Source organism: Hesperophylax consimilis, chromosome 5 (genome assembly GCF_061612785.1).
Source record: "Hesperophylax consimilis isolate HC1 chromosome 5, BYU_Hcon_1.0, whole genome shotgun sequence".
NCBI lineage: Eukaryota > Metazoa > Arthropoda > Insecta > Trichoptera > Limnephilidae > Hesperophylax > Hesperophylax consimilis.
Window position 1 is genome coordinate 14427332 of NC_142840.1, and position 17345 is coordinate 14444676.

Here is a 17345-nt window from a genome sequence, read left to right on the forward strand (position 1 = left end):
TGAAAAAGAACAATATACAGAAAAATAAATAGGTCCCAATGGTAGAGTTTTTATACATTTTTTATTAATTATTATCATTCATTGGGAGGATATTGGCAGATTATCTTATAATGTCACTTATTTATATTTTATGCTATCTATATTTTGTTATCTCACGTGCTTTACCTATATTTTATTCATTGTAATTTTAAATAAAAATAAAATAAATTGCATGTTGTGTTGCTAATACCTGTATTCGGCTTAACAAACCTTAACATTATTCCAAATGCTTTATTATATATACTTTCCATTGAAGAACATTCACTTTGTTTTATCCATATGGGGCCGTTCAAGTATTACGTAAGCAGATTTATTACAATTATTTACCCCTCTTCCCCCTTGTCACCAAAAGTAAGCAAAGCTCTTACCCCCCCCTCGCATGCTTACGTAAAAATTGGTACCTATATGCATTTTTCTGTTAATGTATTCTGTTTTTTAAGCGAGTACCTAAACATATTAATTATTTGTGGGAATCCCCGAATATGTATTCGGTTTTCAAACATAGACAATGTGTGGGTTGCCAATGTGTAAAAAAAAAATAACTACTGCTGAGCAGTGCTGACGTAATCACTATCTCAACCCCCCCACCCCCCCATGTCATCAAAAATAAGCAAAGCAAAGACCCCCCTGCCCCCCTATAGTGCTTACATAATACTTGTACGGCCCCTATGTACATATTATATCCCAATTTGCAACACCATCTAAGGTTAGATCTATCTTACCTGCCCTTCCGGAGGTTGTACACCACCGTGGATATTAGCAGCTGTAAACAGTAAAGTGGTGCAGCAATTGGACCATTCTGAGATATCCTTCACTGAGAATTCCTCACCAGGAAATCATTTATGTACATACTTACCAGCATACCACGAAGGTATGATGTGAATAATTTTTAGAGATATAAAAAATATTATCAGGGGGTTTATAAATACACGAAAAGAAAGGCAAGAATATGAAATAATTTCATTTATTTTATGTATCCTAAATACATATAATTATCTTACAATAATTTATAGACAAGTAAACATGTATAAAAAAGTGATTACAAAATTATTAATGAATATTAATTAAAAAACTAAGCAGTCTGCGCCTACTAAAAACAAAGGATAGTTTAATTGAATAAAATAATAATTTAATATACACACAGGAATATTGACCCTTAAAATATAAACGTCCGTTGAAGTAAGAAAGCATAAATAAATAAAGGATCACTTAATCAAAAAGAATCACGTAGAATCGTAGTATTTGATATGACACTATAATTCTGAGCACCATATTTCAGGACATTGCGATATTCAAATATCCTGTCTCGTCTTAAAACAACGCTTAGAGTTACTCTCATTCATACAATGATAGTTGTAATAGAGTCGTTTTACATTTCTATACAATTATTGGTCGACAGGCTTTTTGGCCTGACTTCTGGAATTAGGAAAAATATTTTATATGAAGCCCAGTAATACTTTCAGGTCAACATAAATACATACATCCAGACAAAAATACAGTTTGAGAATCGTCATTTTTAACAAAAAATACTACAATAGGTCCAAGTTCTATATTATATACAAGAATTTCTAATGGGCGAATCATTCCAATCCACGGACATTGTCAAGTAAACCAAATATTGTGACCTGAAAGATTCAGCAGTTACGTCATCCATAACACTGATGATTTTTATAACCACTAATACCACATAAACATTTTAAGGCAACTGGCACTGCTAACAATCTACAGTTTTGACACATTTCACTTCAATTCATTTAGCACAATAATAGAACATGGCTCACACGACCTGTCTTGACATTTGACCTTCAGAGGCCCCTTTGAGGAGAGAGGCTAATGTCCTGTGTCACACGGAGGTGTGCTGCACTCCATTATTACTTGTCCATTTATCACTGGCTTTGCCGGACTCAAACTCGCTCTCCGATTCTTCTATTTCGCAAACATTCACAGAAAGGTTGCTTACAGACCCTCCCAGAAGCGAATTCCTTTCCTCTGAAAATATAAACAACAGAACCATTAGTGTTATGTAATCATATAACCTTCTTATAAAACATTCAAATGCGATGGGAAAGGGTAATAAAATGAGATCTGGAGTACGATTCAATAAAAATTATTATTTTGCTATCTTGGTGAAAAATGCAAGAATGTGCAGCATTATACAACTTATTTTGGCATATTCTTGGTCATAGAATAAACTAAGTGCCTTCTATATAAATTTAAATGGAAACAAATGTACCACTGACATATTACCTTTTGGTTTTTAGATCATTTTGCACATGGTCTGTATCTCATATACTTGACTGAAATTGTATATCGCAATCCCATTTTAATTTCGTAATCATGGAAGGAATGGTGCCAGCTATATATTGGAACTATGTGTCTGACAAAACTGAAGTGATAGACAGCTTACCCTAAGGTCAGCAGATCTAGATATTACTAATTGTCTAATCAAACTTTCTAGGTCAAATCAAGCCGTTTACTATGATCGCTCTTTTCGTGTAACTGGCCCACTCATTTATAATAAACTTCCCTCAGCTCTTACTAATCTCCAGAACTTGGCTGAATAAACGGGCTTTAAAAACAAAATTAATTAAAAAATAAATAAATCTTAACTTCTTTTCAATGTTTTATGATAAGCCATATTCTCAAACTTCCAGTAATTGTTTGGTTTCGGTTTCCTGAACATAAACTGCCTTCTGTTTTACATTATACTAGCTGACGTTTACCTGGCGTTGCTCGGGGTTATGAATGGTTTGGAGTAAAGTTTTGAGGTTATGAATTCTAGTGTACCTGAAAACTGGGTCTATTTTTGAGGTGGATATAATCTAAAGAATTGAAAAAGTTTACTTTTTACAAGTTTTTGCTTCACTTAATCGTGCCACGCCTTCCTCGGGCGTCCCTGACTTTTTATGCCGTCCACTACTGTATACCACATTGTTACTACATATTAAAAAAAATCACATCATATCGACTTTTATTTGACTCGACATAAATAATGCAATAAGACTTTTTCTGCCATTGAAACCACTCTCTAAATACTCCTGACACTAATAAGAACATACTCTAAAATTATCAGCAAAATCGGTCCAGTAGTTTTTTATTCTATAGGAGACAAACAAAGAAACATTCATTTTTATAGATAGATTAATGACACAAAATACGTATTTGATTGTTTAATACATTCAAAATACGTTTCGTGATCCAAATGTAAATATAAGCCCAATTTCGGCCTATATTTCCATACATTACTGTTTTTCACCATATAATGATAATAATAATATAACATTAACATTAAAAAAAGTGATATAAAGTCATGGAAAGTGATGAAACCAAAACTAGGTTAAATAGGTTACATAGGTAACTATTTTACCTAGTTTTTGTTTCATCAGTTTTAATGACTCTATATCACCTTTTAGAGGTGTGTTTAATTGACATTTTGATGAAATATCATGGAACCAACATTTATATAGTGCAGATTTGTGTTATTTCACTTCACACTTGAACGAACATAACATTACATTTATATAGCGCAGTTTTGTGTTATTTCACTTCACACTTCACACTTGAAGTAACACAAAACTGCGCTATATAAATGAGATGTTATTATTATTATTATTATATGGTGAAAAACCAACTTGGGCTTATATTTACATTTGGATAACGAAACACGCCTTGTGCACTTCTTGTGTTCTTCTTTATTCTATGTTCTTGGTCATGGTTTGCAGGGATTTAACATGATACCTTTGCGAATTTATGTTTCCTTCTAATTTCACTCTAATTTTACAAACCATCAAAATAATGCAAAATGCAGTTGTTTTGCATTTACCTACGATTTTACAAGTTGTGTGTGTTATTTTAGTAAAAAGATACAGAATTAATTAATTAATTAACTCATCCAAATTATAGATTTACTATGAAAAAGGTAAATAAACTTTATATTATAAGTTTTGTTCCTCACCGAACATGATGATGGAGTTGATATCTTCGTCCTTATAGTTCTGTCTCCTTCGTGCTGAGGGGAAGCCATATGACTCCACCCCGGTCCCCCCATCGGTGTCCTGCTCTGCCCCTGTGTCGCCCTCGGAGCTGTGCACGTAGCGGGGCAGGTATGTATTCGGATGGATCAGAAAACTGGCCGCTGGGAGAGAACACAGAACTAAATTATACAAATACAGGAGATGTTATGGGTTTATTTAACAAACATATTTCTCTCCGCATGGATCATCAAAGTGAATTCAATAGAGCCATGCCGTATGGCCATTAAACGAGATATCTAAGTAAGTTCAATAGAGCAATGTCATATGGCCATTAAACGAGATATCTAAGTAAGTTCAATAGAGCAATGTCATATGGCCATTAAACGAGATATCTAAGTGAGTTCATAGAGCCATGTCATATGGCCATTAAACGAGATATCTAAGTGAGTTCATAGAGCCATGTCATATGGCCATTAAACGAGATATCTAAGTAAGTTCAATAGAGCAATGTCATATGGCCATTAAACGAGATATCTAAGTAAGTTCAATAGAGCAATGTCATATGGCCATTAAACGAGATATCTAAGTGAGTTCATAGAGCCATGTCATATGACCATTAAACGAGATATCTAAGTGAGTTCATAGAGCCATGTCATATGGCCATTAAACGAGATATCTAAGTAAGTTCAATAGAGCAATGTCATATGGCCATTAAACGAGATATCTAAGTGAGTTCATAGAGCCATGTCATATGGCCATTAAACGAGATATCTAAGTGAGTTCATAGAGCCATGTCATATGGCCATTAAACGAGATATCTAAGTAAGTTCAATAGAGCAATGTCATATGGCCATTAAACGAGATATCTAAGTGAGTTCATAGAGCCATGTCATATGGCCATTAAACGAGATATCTAAGTGAGTTCATAGAGCCATGTCATATGGCCATTAAACGAGATATCTAAGTAAGTTCAATAGAGCAATGTCATATGGCCATTAAACGAGATATCTAGGTGAGTTCATAGAGCCATGTCATATGGCCATTAAACGAGATATCTTAGTGAGTTCATAGAGCCATGTCATATGGCCATTAAACGAGATATCTTAGTGAGTTCATAGAGCCATGTCATATGGCCATTAAACGAGATATCTTAGTGAGTTCATAGAGCCATGTCATATGGCCATTAAACGAGATATCTAAGTAAGTTCAATAGAGCAATGTCATATGGCCAACGAGATATCTTAGTGAGTTCAATAGAATTTTGTAGACAGTTACGGGTAGGTTGACTTCAATAACACCTAATTTTATAGGTAGTTTGAGTGGGACATCAATTACCTTTGTATATAGGTAGCAGGATAAACAGAATTTCTAAATTACTTCAATATAATCTCTAAAACATTTTTAAAAGTAACATATTCAATATAATCGTATAGTGGTTTACAGGGTTTATCGGACTCCTGGGCTTATTTCGAGTAAAAAATGTAGATGTCATTCTGCTGTCTGATGACATTTTTTTAAATTAAAAACAAAAATATATTTTTTAAATTGTTAAAAATACATATGTTTTAATTATTTTGCCACTGAATTCACGTAATACGCCGCGCCGCGTAAGGGTGCTATCTGAATAAGGGCGAACAAGGAACAGGTAACAAATAAGCTCAGGAATCACTGGTTAAGTCTTTCAGGTATGTCATGATACACCTTGATTACACATATCTAAGTGACTTCAATAAAATCGTATAGGCAGTTTAAAAATATTGTAGAATACATCAAAATCAAGGCACTGAAAAAACTAGAACAGGCATTGAAATTTAAACTTTTCACCTACAAAAATTATTGAATGAAACTTAAAAATCTATAAGAAATTTATATGTAAACTTTTTTTAATGGTTATGTTTTATGGAAGAAATGTGAACAGTATTACATCAGCAGCAAACTTTATTTATGATGCGCCAGGCATATTGTAGAATGTTATAATATTAATGGTTTATGTAAGAAATGTCTGAATAAAGGAAATTCCTTTCATAATCAATGGCAGTGAAGTTTGGTGACTTATTGTGAAATAGAAAAGAAAATGTAATTAATTATAATGTAGTGGTAGCCGAAAATAATTATCCGGTGTGGTGCTCCAAATACATACTTACCTACAAATCTTTGCAAAAAAATTAACTTTAAGGCTGACTTACACCCTAGAACAACAATAAAATAAAAACAACAGTAATAATAACAACACTATTGTTATTTTTTACAATATTGTTTCCCTTGTGTGGGAGCAACAACTTCCGAGTAACCACATTCAGTTACTGAGAAAATTGATAGGGTAACCAGACGACTGATGCAATTATTTGCAAATGAATTTAGAAAAATAATAAATAATTGATGAAACCGAATGAATGAAATCGATGCGATTTCGAAGTGAACCAAAAATGGATGTGAAGTTGTAACATGTGTTTACTCACTCCGTTTGGTCACATAAGTTCTTGTAAATCATAATTCTCCTCTCCTGTCATTTCTCTGATCTAATCTTGGATTTAATTCAGATTCGATAAGACATACAACATAAGACAGAGTTCTATCTTCTAACTGTCATTGAAACCAGAGTATGTTTTTGTATATTATGTATGAAACGGTTGTATACTTTGTACAAGTCCTAGCATTCCAATTTCTAATTAACAAGTTATCAGTACAATATTCTGTTCTGTTCTGCAAACGTAGACAAGAGTGTTTGATACTTATACATTACGACATTCTATAAAGTTTTTTACGCAATGTTTTCTGATAGAATTTAGAGCTAAACATTAATGGTTATCTCACAGGCACACTACACTCTTAGAAATTTGATGTCCACAATGACTAGATAATATTAATATTAACCTAAGTTGAAGATCTTAAGAAAAACATTTTTTAGGTCAAGAGCTCATGCATATAACTGACATTAGAAAAATAATATTATGATGTTGGTTGCCCGAAAATCAATGATAAAATAACACTACACTCATATCACATTTCTTAAGGGTTATCATCAATTGCTGTATTATTTAGCTAACAAACCATGCTAGGAAGATTATATTATATTGCACTAACTTAAAGATTCACCAAGATCACACTGAAGAGAAGGAAGTATGTTATTGTGCACAGACTGAAGTTTTTAGGTTATTATTCTGGGGTAAGTTTTTAAAGAGAGCTTGCATTCACACTACAGGCGTACTTACGGTATATAACCATCACCAAGATTATCTGACGACTGTGGGTGTATCGTCAAATCATTATCTACAGACAAAATTTAAAATGTAGGATAATAAAAACTGAAAAACACTCTAGTTGAAGTTGTGTCAATATAAAAAAATCTTGACTAATGGAGTAAATTATTTGAAAGTATTTTTTTTATTTATTAAAACTAGGTAAAAACTTTTTTTTTATCAATGCATTCTCAAAATACAAAGAATGTAGGTATTTATAGTAAAATTATTTCTCTATAATAGATCAAAATGATTACAAAACATTGAAACCTTCATTTTTCCATGTTTATTTATATCAGCGCAATGACAACAAAATAATTTGAAATAAAACCATTCAAAATGCAATTTCGAATACATAATTATGAATATATGTATCTGCGAATACATTAAATTGAAATGAGTGAAGTGCTGAATTGAAATACAGCATGATAAACTGAGGTTTTATTGTATTTGTCCAAAACCGTAAATCTAAACAGAATTTGAAATACCTTCATTGAATTTATAAACTCCGTCCGTAATATCTCCTTCATCCTCATCAGCAGCATAAGAGGATTCTTCTTCATTGAGGGGGGCCATGTCCCCATTGGGGGGCGCTTGGCCGTGGGTCAGGGTGCCCCCAGCCATGGACAGGCTGGGCCGATCGTGGCGGGATTCGTTGCTCTCGTTGCTGTGGAAGCTCGAGGAATCAGGAACCTCGCTGCCCGGTACTTCGGTGATGTTGGAAAGTGGGGGTGCTCCTCCTACCCCGTTACACCAGTCGGAGCAATCCCAGTGATAACCTACAAATATTCATCACCGTATTATTATACAAAGAATTTTTTTTCAAGCTTTTTTCTGAATCTAAAATAAAAGATGATTCTGATAATTGTAGACTCTAGCGGTCTATTTCTGAAAGGTAATCATTTCAGGAAAACTGCATTTGTGAGAACGCAAAAAGGATCACATTAGAACATTGTTATTATTTATTTGAAATGTTAACAGAGAAGTAAAAGTTCTTTAAAAAATAATTGACAGAAGTAATTTGATTTGTACAGTGGTTTAGTTACGGTTTTATCAACGAGAGCTGCACTATCACATCTCTGTTACATGCATCGTTTATGTGAAAGAGAGAGAGGTGACAATGGATATTATGCGGTCCCAGATAGAACAAATTAGAAATACATCCATGACTGCGTGGAAATTGAATGAATACCTTTCACAACCATCAAAAGGTCAATAATTTATTTAAAAATGCAATGATTTAGTAATTGTGAATTGGGTAGTAAAATGAATAATTATGTAGCAACAAGATGATAGGATGATTGATAATGGAAACATGTTTGCAATAGACTAACCACCAAGCATCCTAGGGTCCTGTACTATCCTACCTGCTAGCGTACCTCTCTGAGGGCTGTTCAGCGGCTCACTCTTACTCACACTGTTGCCTTTCAGATCTGAAATAATTACAAAAATTAATGTTATTAACAAACAATCGGAAAAACTTCATAGAAATAAAAGTAAAACAAAGAGGGTGCATTAGGAGTCAAGATTCAAAATTTCATAGTACATACAGTAGGAACCTCATACATATAAGATTCCGTCGCGCAAAATTTTAACTCTTAAAAAGTTTGATTTTACTTTGAAAACAAACAAAAAAATCCCAGATAAAAATCCAAATAGTTTTAAAACCAAGATATTAGGTATACCAACATTTTTTATTATTTCCAGTCCCTTGAAAGTCTTAAAACAAAGATTTTTATTTTAATTATTAATAATAATATAATATCGTAGCATTTATATAGCGCAGTTTAGTGTCATTTCACTTTAAGTGCGCTTTACTATAACAAACTTAAAAATGCTAATTTAGTATTAGTGGTCATGTTCTTAAAATTATTCTTACAGTTTGCCTTACCCAATATTTATCTAATAATATAACACTTAATATACAAAGCAATGACAAAACAAAGAATAACAATAACATCAGGACAGGACAAAACAAGAAAATTAAAACTAAAACATAATATAAAACAGGAGGCAGTTCAGAAATGAGCAACTTCTGAGCAGACATTTAAAAAAGGTACAGTAAGGAGGCAACTGGAAAACAAACAATTACCCAAAGTTTGAGAATATGAAAACTGAATTATAAAATATTGAAAGAAGTTAAGATTTAAGAGTGGTAAGATTTTAAAAATAATTTTGTTTTTAAAGCCCGTTTAAATTCAGCCAAATTCTGGAGATTAGTAAGAGCTGGGGGAAATTTATTCTAAATGAGTGGGCCAGTTACACGAAAAGAGCGATCATAGTAAACGGCTCAATTTGACCTAGAAAGTTTGATTAGACGATTACTAACATGTATATCTGCTGACCTTGGAGAAAACTATCTTATCACTTAAGTTTCGTCAGACACATAGTTCCAATATACAGGCTTACAATGCTTCGAAGGTCATTAAGCAGATCTTAAAATTTATTCTTTCAGGGCATTGCAGCCAGTGAATTTGTTTTATTAACTATGAAAGTTTTTCCTAAATCAGCGAATGAAATAAAATCTCTGAAATTTTTATTCTAAGAAGGGTAGATTATCAAATGATAATATTTAATATGGGTTTAAAATATTTTACCATTTTTAATTCTATTATCTTGGAAGGATTGCAAGTGCATCTGGTCCGACCAGGAAGGTTTGTGCAGAGAATCTGCGTCTACACAAGCCGATCCTGTGTAATTCTGGACGGGACCTCGGTTGAGATTCTTCAAGTATTCCGGCGGAATCTCCAGATCATCTCCTGTTGAAAAGATTGAAGTTTAACAAAGTTATTATAATAATTCACGGGGTCAGAATCACAGAGGCCTAGCTGCAAAAACGGGTGTTTTGCTTTAAGCTTGGTTTCGGTATGCCATAATATTTATTTGTGACATGAAGCTCTATCTCGTACATGCAGGTGTTTAAGAGATACAGTTGGGCATATCAGTTGGGCATACAGTTGGGCATATGAGCATTTAAATCTTTTTTTTGCGTTTTTCTCAAAACCATGTTTTTGTAAATAGGCCTATATGATCCTAAACCCCCGAATCAGACATGTATATTTGCGTAATATGCGTCTTGCATATTTTCCATCACAAATGCATATTTCAACCATTTTATTCTTAAAAATATGAGCTGTTCAAATTAGGAATGGTCAATATTTTTGTATTTTCTGAGGAAAGGGGTTATTTTGGAACCGGTTCCTTTGGAAAATTTTAAAAAAATTAGATTTGTAGTATAAATGGTCATATTGGGCATATTTTGGCATTGATAGTTTGTCATTTTGACAGTGCATATAATCGGAAATCTAATTGTAATAATTATTGTCCATTATTGTTTAACACCATTTAGAAATTCCTCAAAGACACTATACATTGTCTCCAAATATCAGCGCCGGTTGCTTGGATACATAGCTTTGTAAAACTCCTTTGAGGTGTTACTTCATAAAAAAAAGTCTGTGTTAGCAGCGGGGTGATTTAAACTCTTTCTATTTAGTCAAAATAATGTTTTACATTAGCTACACTCAGGAGGCCCGGAGGAAAATAATTCCTTTTGTCATCTTTGGGGATGCCGTATAAGGGGTCTTTTTAGCGAAGGAGAGGAATTTCTTGGAAGGAAAAATGCACATGGGGTGGGTAGGAATTAGAGGTGAGGCGTATTTATCGTACCCAGTAAAAGTACCGGGTATTTCCATGCGATACTTTGTACTTGTGACAGATCTCCAAAAATACCTGGTTCCAAAATACTCATGAGTATTTTATTCCGGGACTAAATATTTTTAATAGGTACTTTTACCAGGTATTTTTGATAGGTATTTTTGATGGGTATTTTTAGTAGGTATTTTTGATGGGTATTTTTAGTAGGTATTTTTCATAGGAATTTTCTATGGGTAATTTTGATGGGTATCTTTAGCAGGTATTTTTGAGGGGTATATCTCATGGGTATTAAGTAATCTTATAGGTAGGTAAGCAGTTGTTTGCATTTTCAAAATAAAATATGGCCTCTGACTCCTCTACGCTGATCGTCTATTAGATAGTCATCAAATGAGATGGAGTTTGAAACACATCAATTGTAAACCATTTCAATGCCTGCCTTTTCTACTCAATCTATCCCACCACGTGGCATGTGTTGCCACAATATATGAGTTTTAGTGGAACTACATATGAATCACATGGAGATGTATCACATTTGCGAAAGCCACATAGATCAGGTTTAGTGGTGTTAAATGAATTTATGTACATACCGGCAGATCCGTAGCTGCGCAGGGTGTCCAGGTTGTTGATGACCATGTTGTTGTGGGGCGCGTGGAGCAGGTCGCAGTTTACGGAGGAGGCGGGCGCGTACGAGGCAGGGCGCTCTCCCCCCACCCCCGCCCCCACCCCGCGCTGCACCTCCAGATTGGACAGCTTCTACCAATTTTAATTTAGAACTGCTATTAATATTACACTGAGGATTAAAATAGCATATTCATGTGTTATTTATTTATTTATTTATATATAATTTGTACATTATTTATAACAATTACAGGTAATAAAGCCTAAGACGTTATAATTGTACCATTCATGCAGTGTATATGCAATGCCAAAAATCTCGCAAACGCGCTATAGGACACAAAAAATAAATCTAATTTCTTATCTACCGCATTCAAAAAGCACGTAGCTCTCCCCACAGGTGAGTTCATTAATAAATTAGTGCGGCTTGCTCTACTATATAGAAGATTGTGATGACGTCCTCGAGAGTGAGACTCTGGTACAAAAAAATTTAATTGGGCCAGTATCTCATTATTAGATAAGTGACCGTTTATTAGTTGGAAAAAATATTTAAGCAAAGCAATACCTCTACGTGTCAAATTATGAACTGATAAGTAGTGGAAAAAAGACATTGGAAAATTGGTCACATTCTTTTATAGTCCTCCTCTACAGTAAAAATGCTCTGTACGTGAAGAGGATTTGTGCAAGCAAGGCAGAATGCTTGCAGAGATTATATAAAGGAATGGAAGGTTGTCTCATCAGTTCTCGAATAAACACAAGGACAAAACCTACCTACACGCTTAAAATACAATACCTCATATTTGGCGCAGCCCGGACAGATTTAAAATATATGCAAAAGAAGATAATTTTGATGATATTTGGAATCGCAATATTGAAGAAGCTACAGCAATTGAGCTTAGAAGCAAAACTATGGGAACAGCTATACGCTTCTGCAGATATTTGTCGTTATTGTTAGACGTCGGTTACTCTGGAGTGCAACTTCACAGAAGCGCTGTGATAAGATATTTTTTATAAATTCTTTCAGCTCTTTTTTCCATGGAGGGAATTTTTAATAATTTTGTGAATTTCTGTCATAAGACAGGGAGTTGGTCTTTTTTCAAAGAGAGATTGAACAAAGCCCTTATTTTACATGATGATAAATTGTGTTCTTGCTAAATAACCTTACCGAAGAATAAAATATAAAACTTATTGGGCAACTTTTGTACATAAAAATTATTGGAATTTGCGTGGACATTAACAAAATGCATTAAAAACTCATGAAACATAACACAACACACTGCACACTGCAGTTCAACTTAAGGTAGTCATAATTTCACTGGACTGTTTTTTGCATGTTAAAATGTAAAAATTAATTAAATGCATTTACTCTGTACCGATGTTCTAGGATATGATTTCACAATGAATTAATGCAAGTGGCTCATTGTCAACATAAATAATATTATGTAAAGGAAAAATCTAAAAGTAAGGATTTCCATTTCATATTCCTAATTGGTTATGGCTATGACTCCTTGTAATAATTTGTATTTTCACCGTGCACCAGCTGAATCCATTTTCGTAATAACTTACTTGACTTTTGCAAAGCAATGTTTTTGTAAATTGTGCAGTGAATTCCCCAGAATAGTTACGTATATTCAGAGAAATGTTTTTTTTTAATAGTATCCGTAAGGATGGTTCTATTCAATAAAAATATTAAGTGCAAATTATACTTAAAAAGCCCATGTGAAAATAATGAATAAAACAATATATCCAACCTTATTAATCCCCTGCATTGGTATGGCAGAATTAAGCATATTCTTTGTTGGAATATGATGCCTCCTCTTCCTCTTGACAAAGCAGAAAATGATGATGCCTATGAATGCGACCAGAATAAGAGCGGCCACTCCGTAAATCACCCACCAGATCTTTTCATCACCAAATATAACTCCCGATATTATGGCGTTGGAGTGCAGAGGATTTCCACAGTGTTCACCTGAAATAAAGCAAAAATAATTGTATACAGCACGTACATTCAAAATGATTCTTTTACTTAATTTTTAGAATATTTGTTTAACCTCTCAGACAAAGACATTTATATACTATGTGTTCCTTTGAGAACTGTCAAAACGTGATAATTTTTGTGTTATTTACGAGTTTTGCTAAAAGCATCATAACTCACGTCTTGGGAAACGTAGCCTCATTCTAAAAAATGTTTTGGAAAGATTATGAAATCCACTATTGCATTGTGTTGTTATAAGTAAATATTTGCGTTTCTAAATATATATTTTATGAAAACGTCAAAAATATGTAAGAATCGATAACCATTATTTCAAAGCCGTGAGTAATGTACTTTTTTCTGAGTATCATAAAGAAATAACACTTTATATATTGAAGAAATATAATTAAAAACTATTAGTCACCTCAAAATATTAACCGTCCAAACTAAAATATTTTTAATAAATTATTTAGAAACACAATAAATTATGAACGAACAAGATGACAGATTCAATCGGCTTAGATAATACAGTTCTACGTTCCATAGATATTGTTGAATATAGGCGCGTAGCGTTATTCATTATCGATACTCTGTTTTTTAAATCATGGAAATCCGTATACTAGTGATGGAAATAAATCGATTTTTGTAAAATCTCGCGCGTTTACGTGAAAAGACGTTCTAATGTCTTGACCGCTATTATCATATTTACGTCTTTTGACGTTCTAATGTTCTGAGTGGTTAAAGAAAAACAAACAATACCAATTTACGAATACATACATAACATGAAAATATTAGAATTCCTCCAACTACCATCATATTAAGCAGAAAATGTAAACAGAGGATTGAATCCACAAAACCCGGGTGGTAATCTATCTGATTTCATATTTGTATGCATACAAATGTGGTCAATTCAACTGAATTTCTGGATAACAACGATAATAAATATGAGACTTCTGGCATCCAGATTAGAACATATGCCTTGCCAAATTTGATAGATCTGCCATTCCTTGGCGACTCTCGTTCGTGGGAGTCCATTTCGTTCGTGGGTGACCTCTGCTTCTCTTTCCCAATTAAAAATGCCATCTGATGATCCTCTGATTCAATGGTCATCTGTAAATTGTGTCCCATGCCCAGCGTAGTTCCACTTAAGGTTGGAAATTGTGATGATATCTACGGTAACATCATATTAGAGTGTTTTATTTCTCACCTGTTTTATCAGGGGGACAGACACATCTGAAACTTCCCGGTTCATTTATACATGTGGCCCCGTTGAGGCAAGGATCTCCTTTGCATTCGTCAATGTCCATCTGTAAGATTAAAATATGTGATAATTATCACAGAAGACTGTTATTTTAACCTGCAAACAGATAATCAATCCTTATTATGTTGGCTTTATGTACAAGATAAATTGTATTGAGGGCAAGTACTGTCTTTCACTTATGCATCATGTATCAACAATGTAAATACATAGTATTTTTCTATTGTATGGTGAAAAACTTGATGGTAACTGTTCAATTGTTCTCCAGAATTGAAGAGCCACAAAATGTAAAGCTAATTGATTGTTGCTCAAGAGTTAGTAATCTAAATTGAGAGTCTCAAAATATTGTCACCGATACTAAAATACTGTTACCGATACTAAAATATTGATGTGGAAAACAGATAACCGGATAAAACGGAACATTGACAAAACATTGTTAGGTTAGTTTAGGTAAGGTTTTTTTTCAATTTTTCTCTGATGATCTGTTTTGTCATGGAGCTGGAAAAACAATACAAATATTCTTTACCTCGCAGAGCGGCCCATAATACCCATGGCACCTGCAGGTGGGTCCCGCATCCCCTTCCTCGCATAGACCTCCGTGCTTGCAGGGACCCCCGCCGCCGCACCATCGTCCTACCTCACAGCGCCGCCCCCTCAGGCCCCCGCCGCAGATGCAGTCAAATTCACCTACAAGGGAACATACATATATTCACATGGTGAATGGATTCATTGGGGGAACTTAACGTGAGGAAAATAAACTAAATAAGATGGGTGGCATCAAAAATGACACCATGAGTGAAAGGTTGGGTTAGGAGGAACTTTACACTTGGAAAAGTAAATAAATAATAATAAAGTAGCCTCAAAAATAGTAAAAATAGCCTCAGTGAAAGTTTGGCTCCAGGGCAATGCCAACATTGATGTGTTTTTTTTAAATCTTATTAGAAGTAATTCTCCTTACTTACGGGAGAGCAAATGTAAAATGCATGAATTTACCTCCCGGCATAGGCGAGCACAGGCCTCCGTAGAGGCAGGGCTGCGAGGCACAAGGGTCCGTGTCCAGCTCGCAGTGGGGCCCCGTAAAGCGGTCGTGGCATTGGCACTCGTAGTCTGCCCCCTCCCCCTCCTCCAGGGTATTGAGCAAATCCTTGCATGTGCCCCCTGGAACATAGAATACGTATTAAGTGACAGGTAATGGTAGAATTTAGAATAATTGATAAATAGCATTCAATACAAAGGAGAGAAGTAACAAAATCAGGTGGATTGCTCCATTACGGAGAGTCATTTATTTTGCTGAAAACAGCATGTGTCCAGCGTTTCTCTCTGCTATAGTGATACCAACCTAGTATTGGCGGCATTGGAATGAATAACCACCTATGTTAATGCATAGTTATTCAATATAGATGATTACATAGTAAGTTTAGTTAGATTACCATACCATACTACGATGGAGAAAAGCGACTGTTAATGATCTATGTAATGTCAAAAAAGGGGTTGAAAACTCACTACCACGGATGGGCTTGTTAAGATGCAGCGTTCTGGATCCAGAATCCGCATCAAGATTCCCATCAATTTAGGGCAGCTATAGAATGTTTGGTATTGAACTTACCATTCTGACAGGGCAGAGTACCACAAGGCCCTGGCTGCGCGAGGGTGGCGGGACAGCTGCGCTCCACGTTGGCCAGCCGCGCCAAGATGATGGCTCCGGCCGCCCCCCCGCTCTGGAGGGGCACCAGCTCGTCGGAGATGCGCACGTCGCCCAGGCAGCCCACGAAGCCTCGGCACACGTCTTCTAGGCCCATAAGTTTAATAATAACAGTTAGAATGGGAATTCTATTTATGTATAGTATATTATAAAGGAAAAATAACAATAGTAACTTGGCAAGGTGCAGGGCCTATGTGGCAAGTGAGACAAACATAATGTTTCAGCAAAAGAATGTATATTTTTATAAATATGTATATTTATTTATTTTTTTTATTCTCGGGTTACAAATATGCTGACAAAATTAAAAAAAAAAACCAAAAACTATTTATCAGCAAAATTTTGCTTTTGCAATTTCTGATGTATAGCAAAGAGGCATGAAACTGGCAGAGGAAGATTGAAAGTAGATTGAATGCTTTAGAAATGAGATCCCTGAGGCATATGTGTAGTAATTTGAAGGAATGTATGAAAAATGTGGAGATTCGCAAAGATGGAAAAGCTGATGTAAGCATAATGAGTAAAATTAAGAAAAATAATTAAAAATTGGTTTGGAACAAAGAAAAGAGTGTAAGGTCAATATATGATGTGAACATGAATGGTAGAAGAAGACGGGGACGCCTGAGGAAGACATGTAGCAATCAAGTAAACCAAATACTTGAGTCGGGCCATGTCAGAGAGTCAGAATAAAGGAAGGGTATGTATGAGATGATGTATGCATGTGAATGAAAGACTGAAAGACCAAGACTGAAATGTTTGGAGGTCTATCCTCTCTGCCTACCCCTGTGTCGTGCCCTCTCTGTCGTAGAAACGGCGTGATGGTTAGTTAGTTCATTAACCTATTTAATTATTTTTATTATTTTAGGAGAAAACGGTACATAATTAAAATGTGGGGTTA

At 34.6% G+C, this 17345-nt stretch overlaps 1 protein-coding gene across 1 annotated transcript in view; it reads right to left on the bottom strand.

Annotated features, from left to right (window-relative positions):
* Nucleotides 1–987: 987 nt before the first annotated feature.
* Nucleotides 988–17345, bottom strand: part of LOC149423568 (fat-like cadherin-related tumor suppressor homolog) — a 525483-nt gene continuing 509125 nt past the window's right edge. Inside the window, exons 31-41 of the mRNA XM_089631647.1 lie at nt 16358–16540; nt 15745–15909; nt 15278–15438; nt 14701–14800; nt 13273–13490; nt 11494–11659; nt 9850–10011; nt 8587–8685; nt 7741–8031; nt 3995–4174; nt 988–2028 (exon numbers count right to left, since the gene is read on the bottom strand). Coding sequence (XP_089487773.1) covers nt 1883–2028; nt 3995–4174; nt 7741–8031; nt 8587–8685; nt 9850–10011; nt 11494–11659; nt 13273–13490; nt 14701–14800; nt 15278–15438; nt 15745–15909; nt 16358–16540 — 1871 coding nt within the window. The 3' untranslated portion in view covers nt 988–1882. The remainder of the gene's footprint in view (nt 2029–3994; nt 4175–7740; nt 8032–8586; nt 8686–9849; nt 10012–11493; nt 11660–13272; nt 13491–14700; nt 14801–15277; nt 15439–15744; nt 15910–16357; nt 16541–17345) is intronic.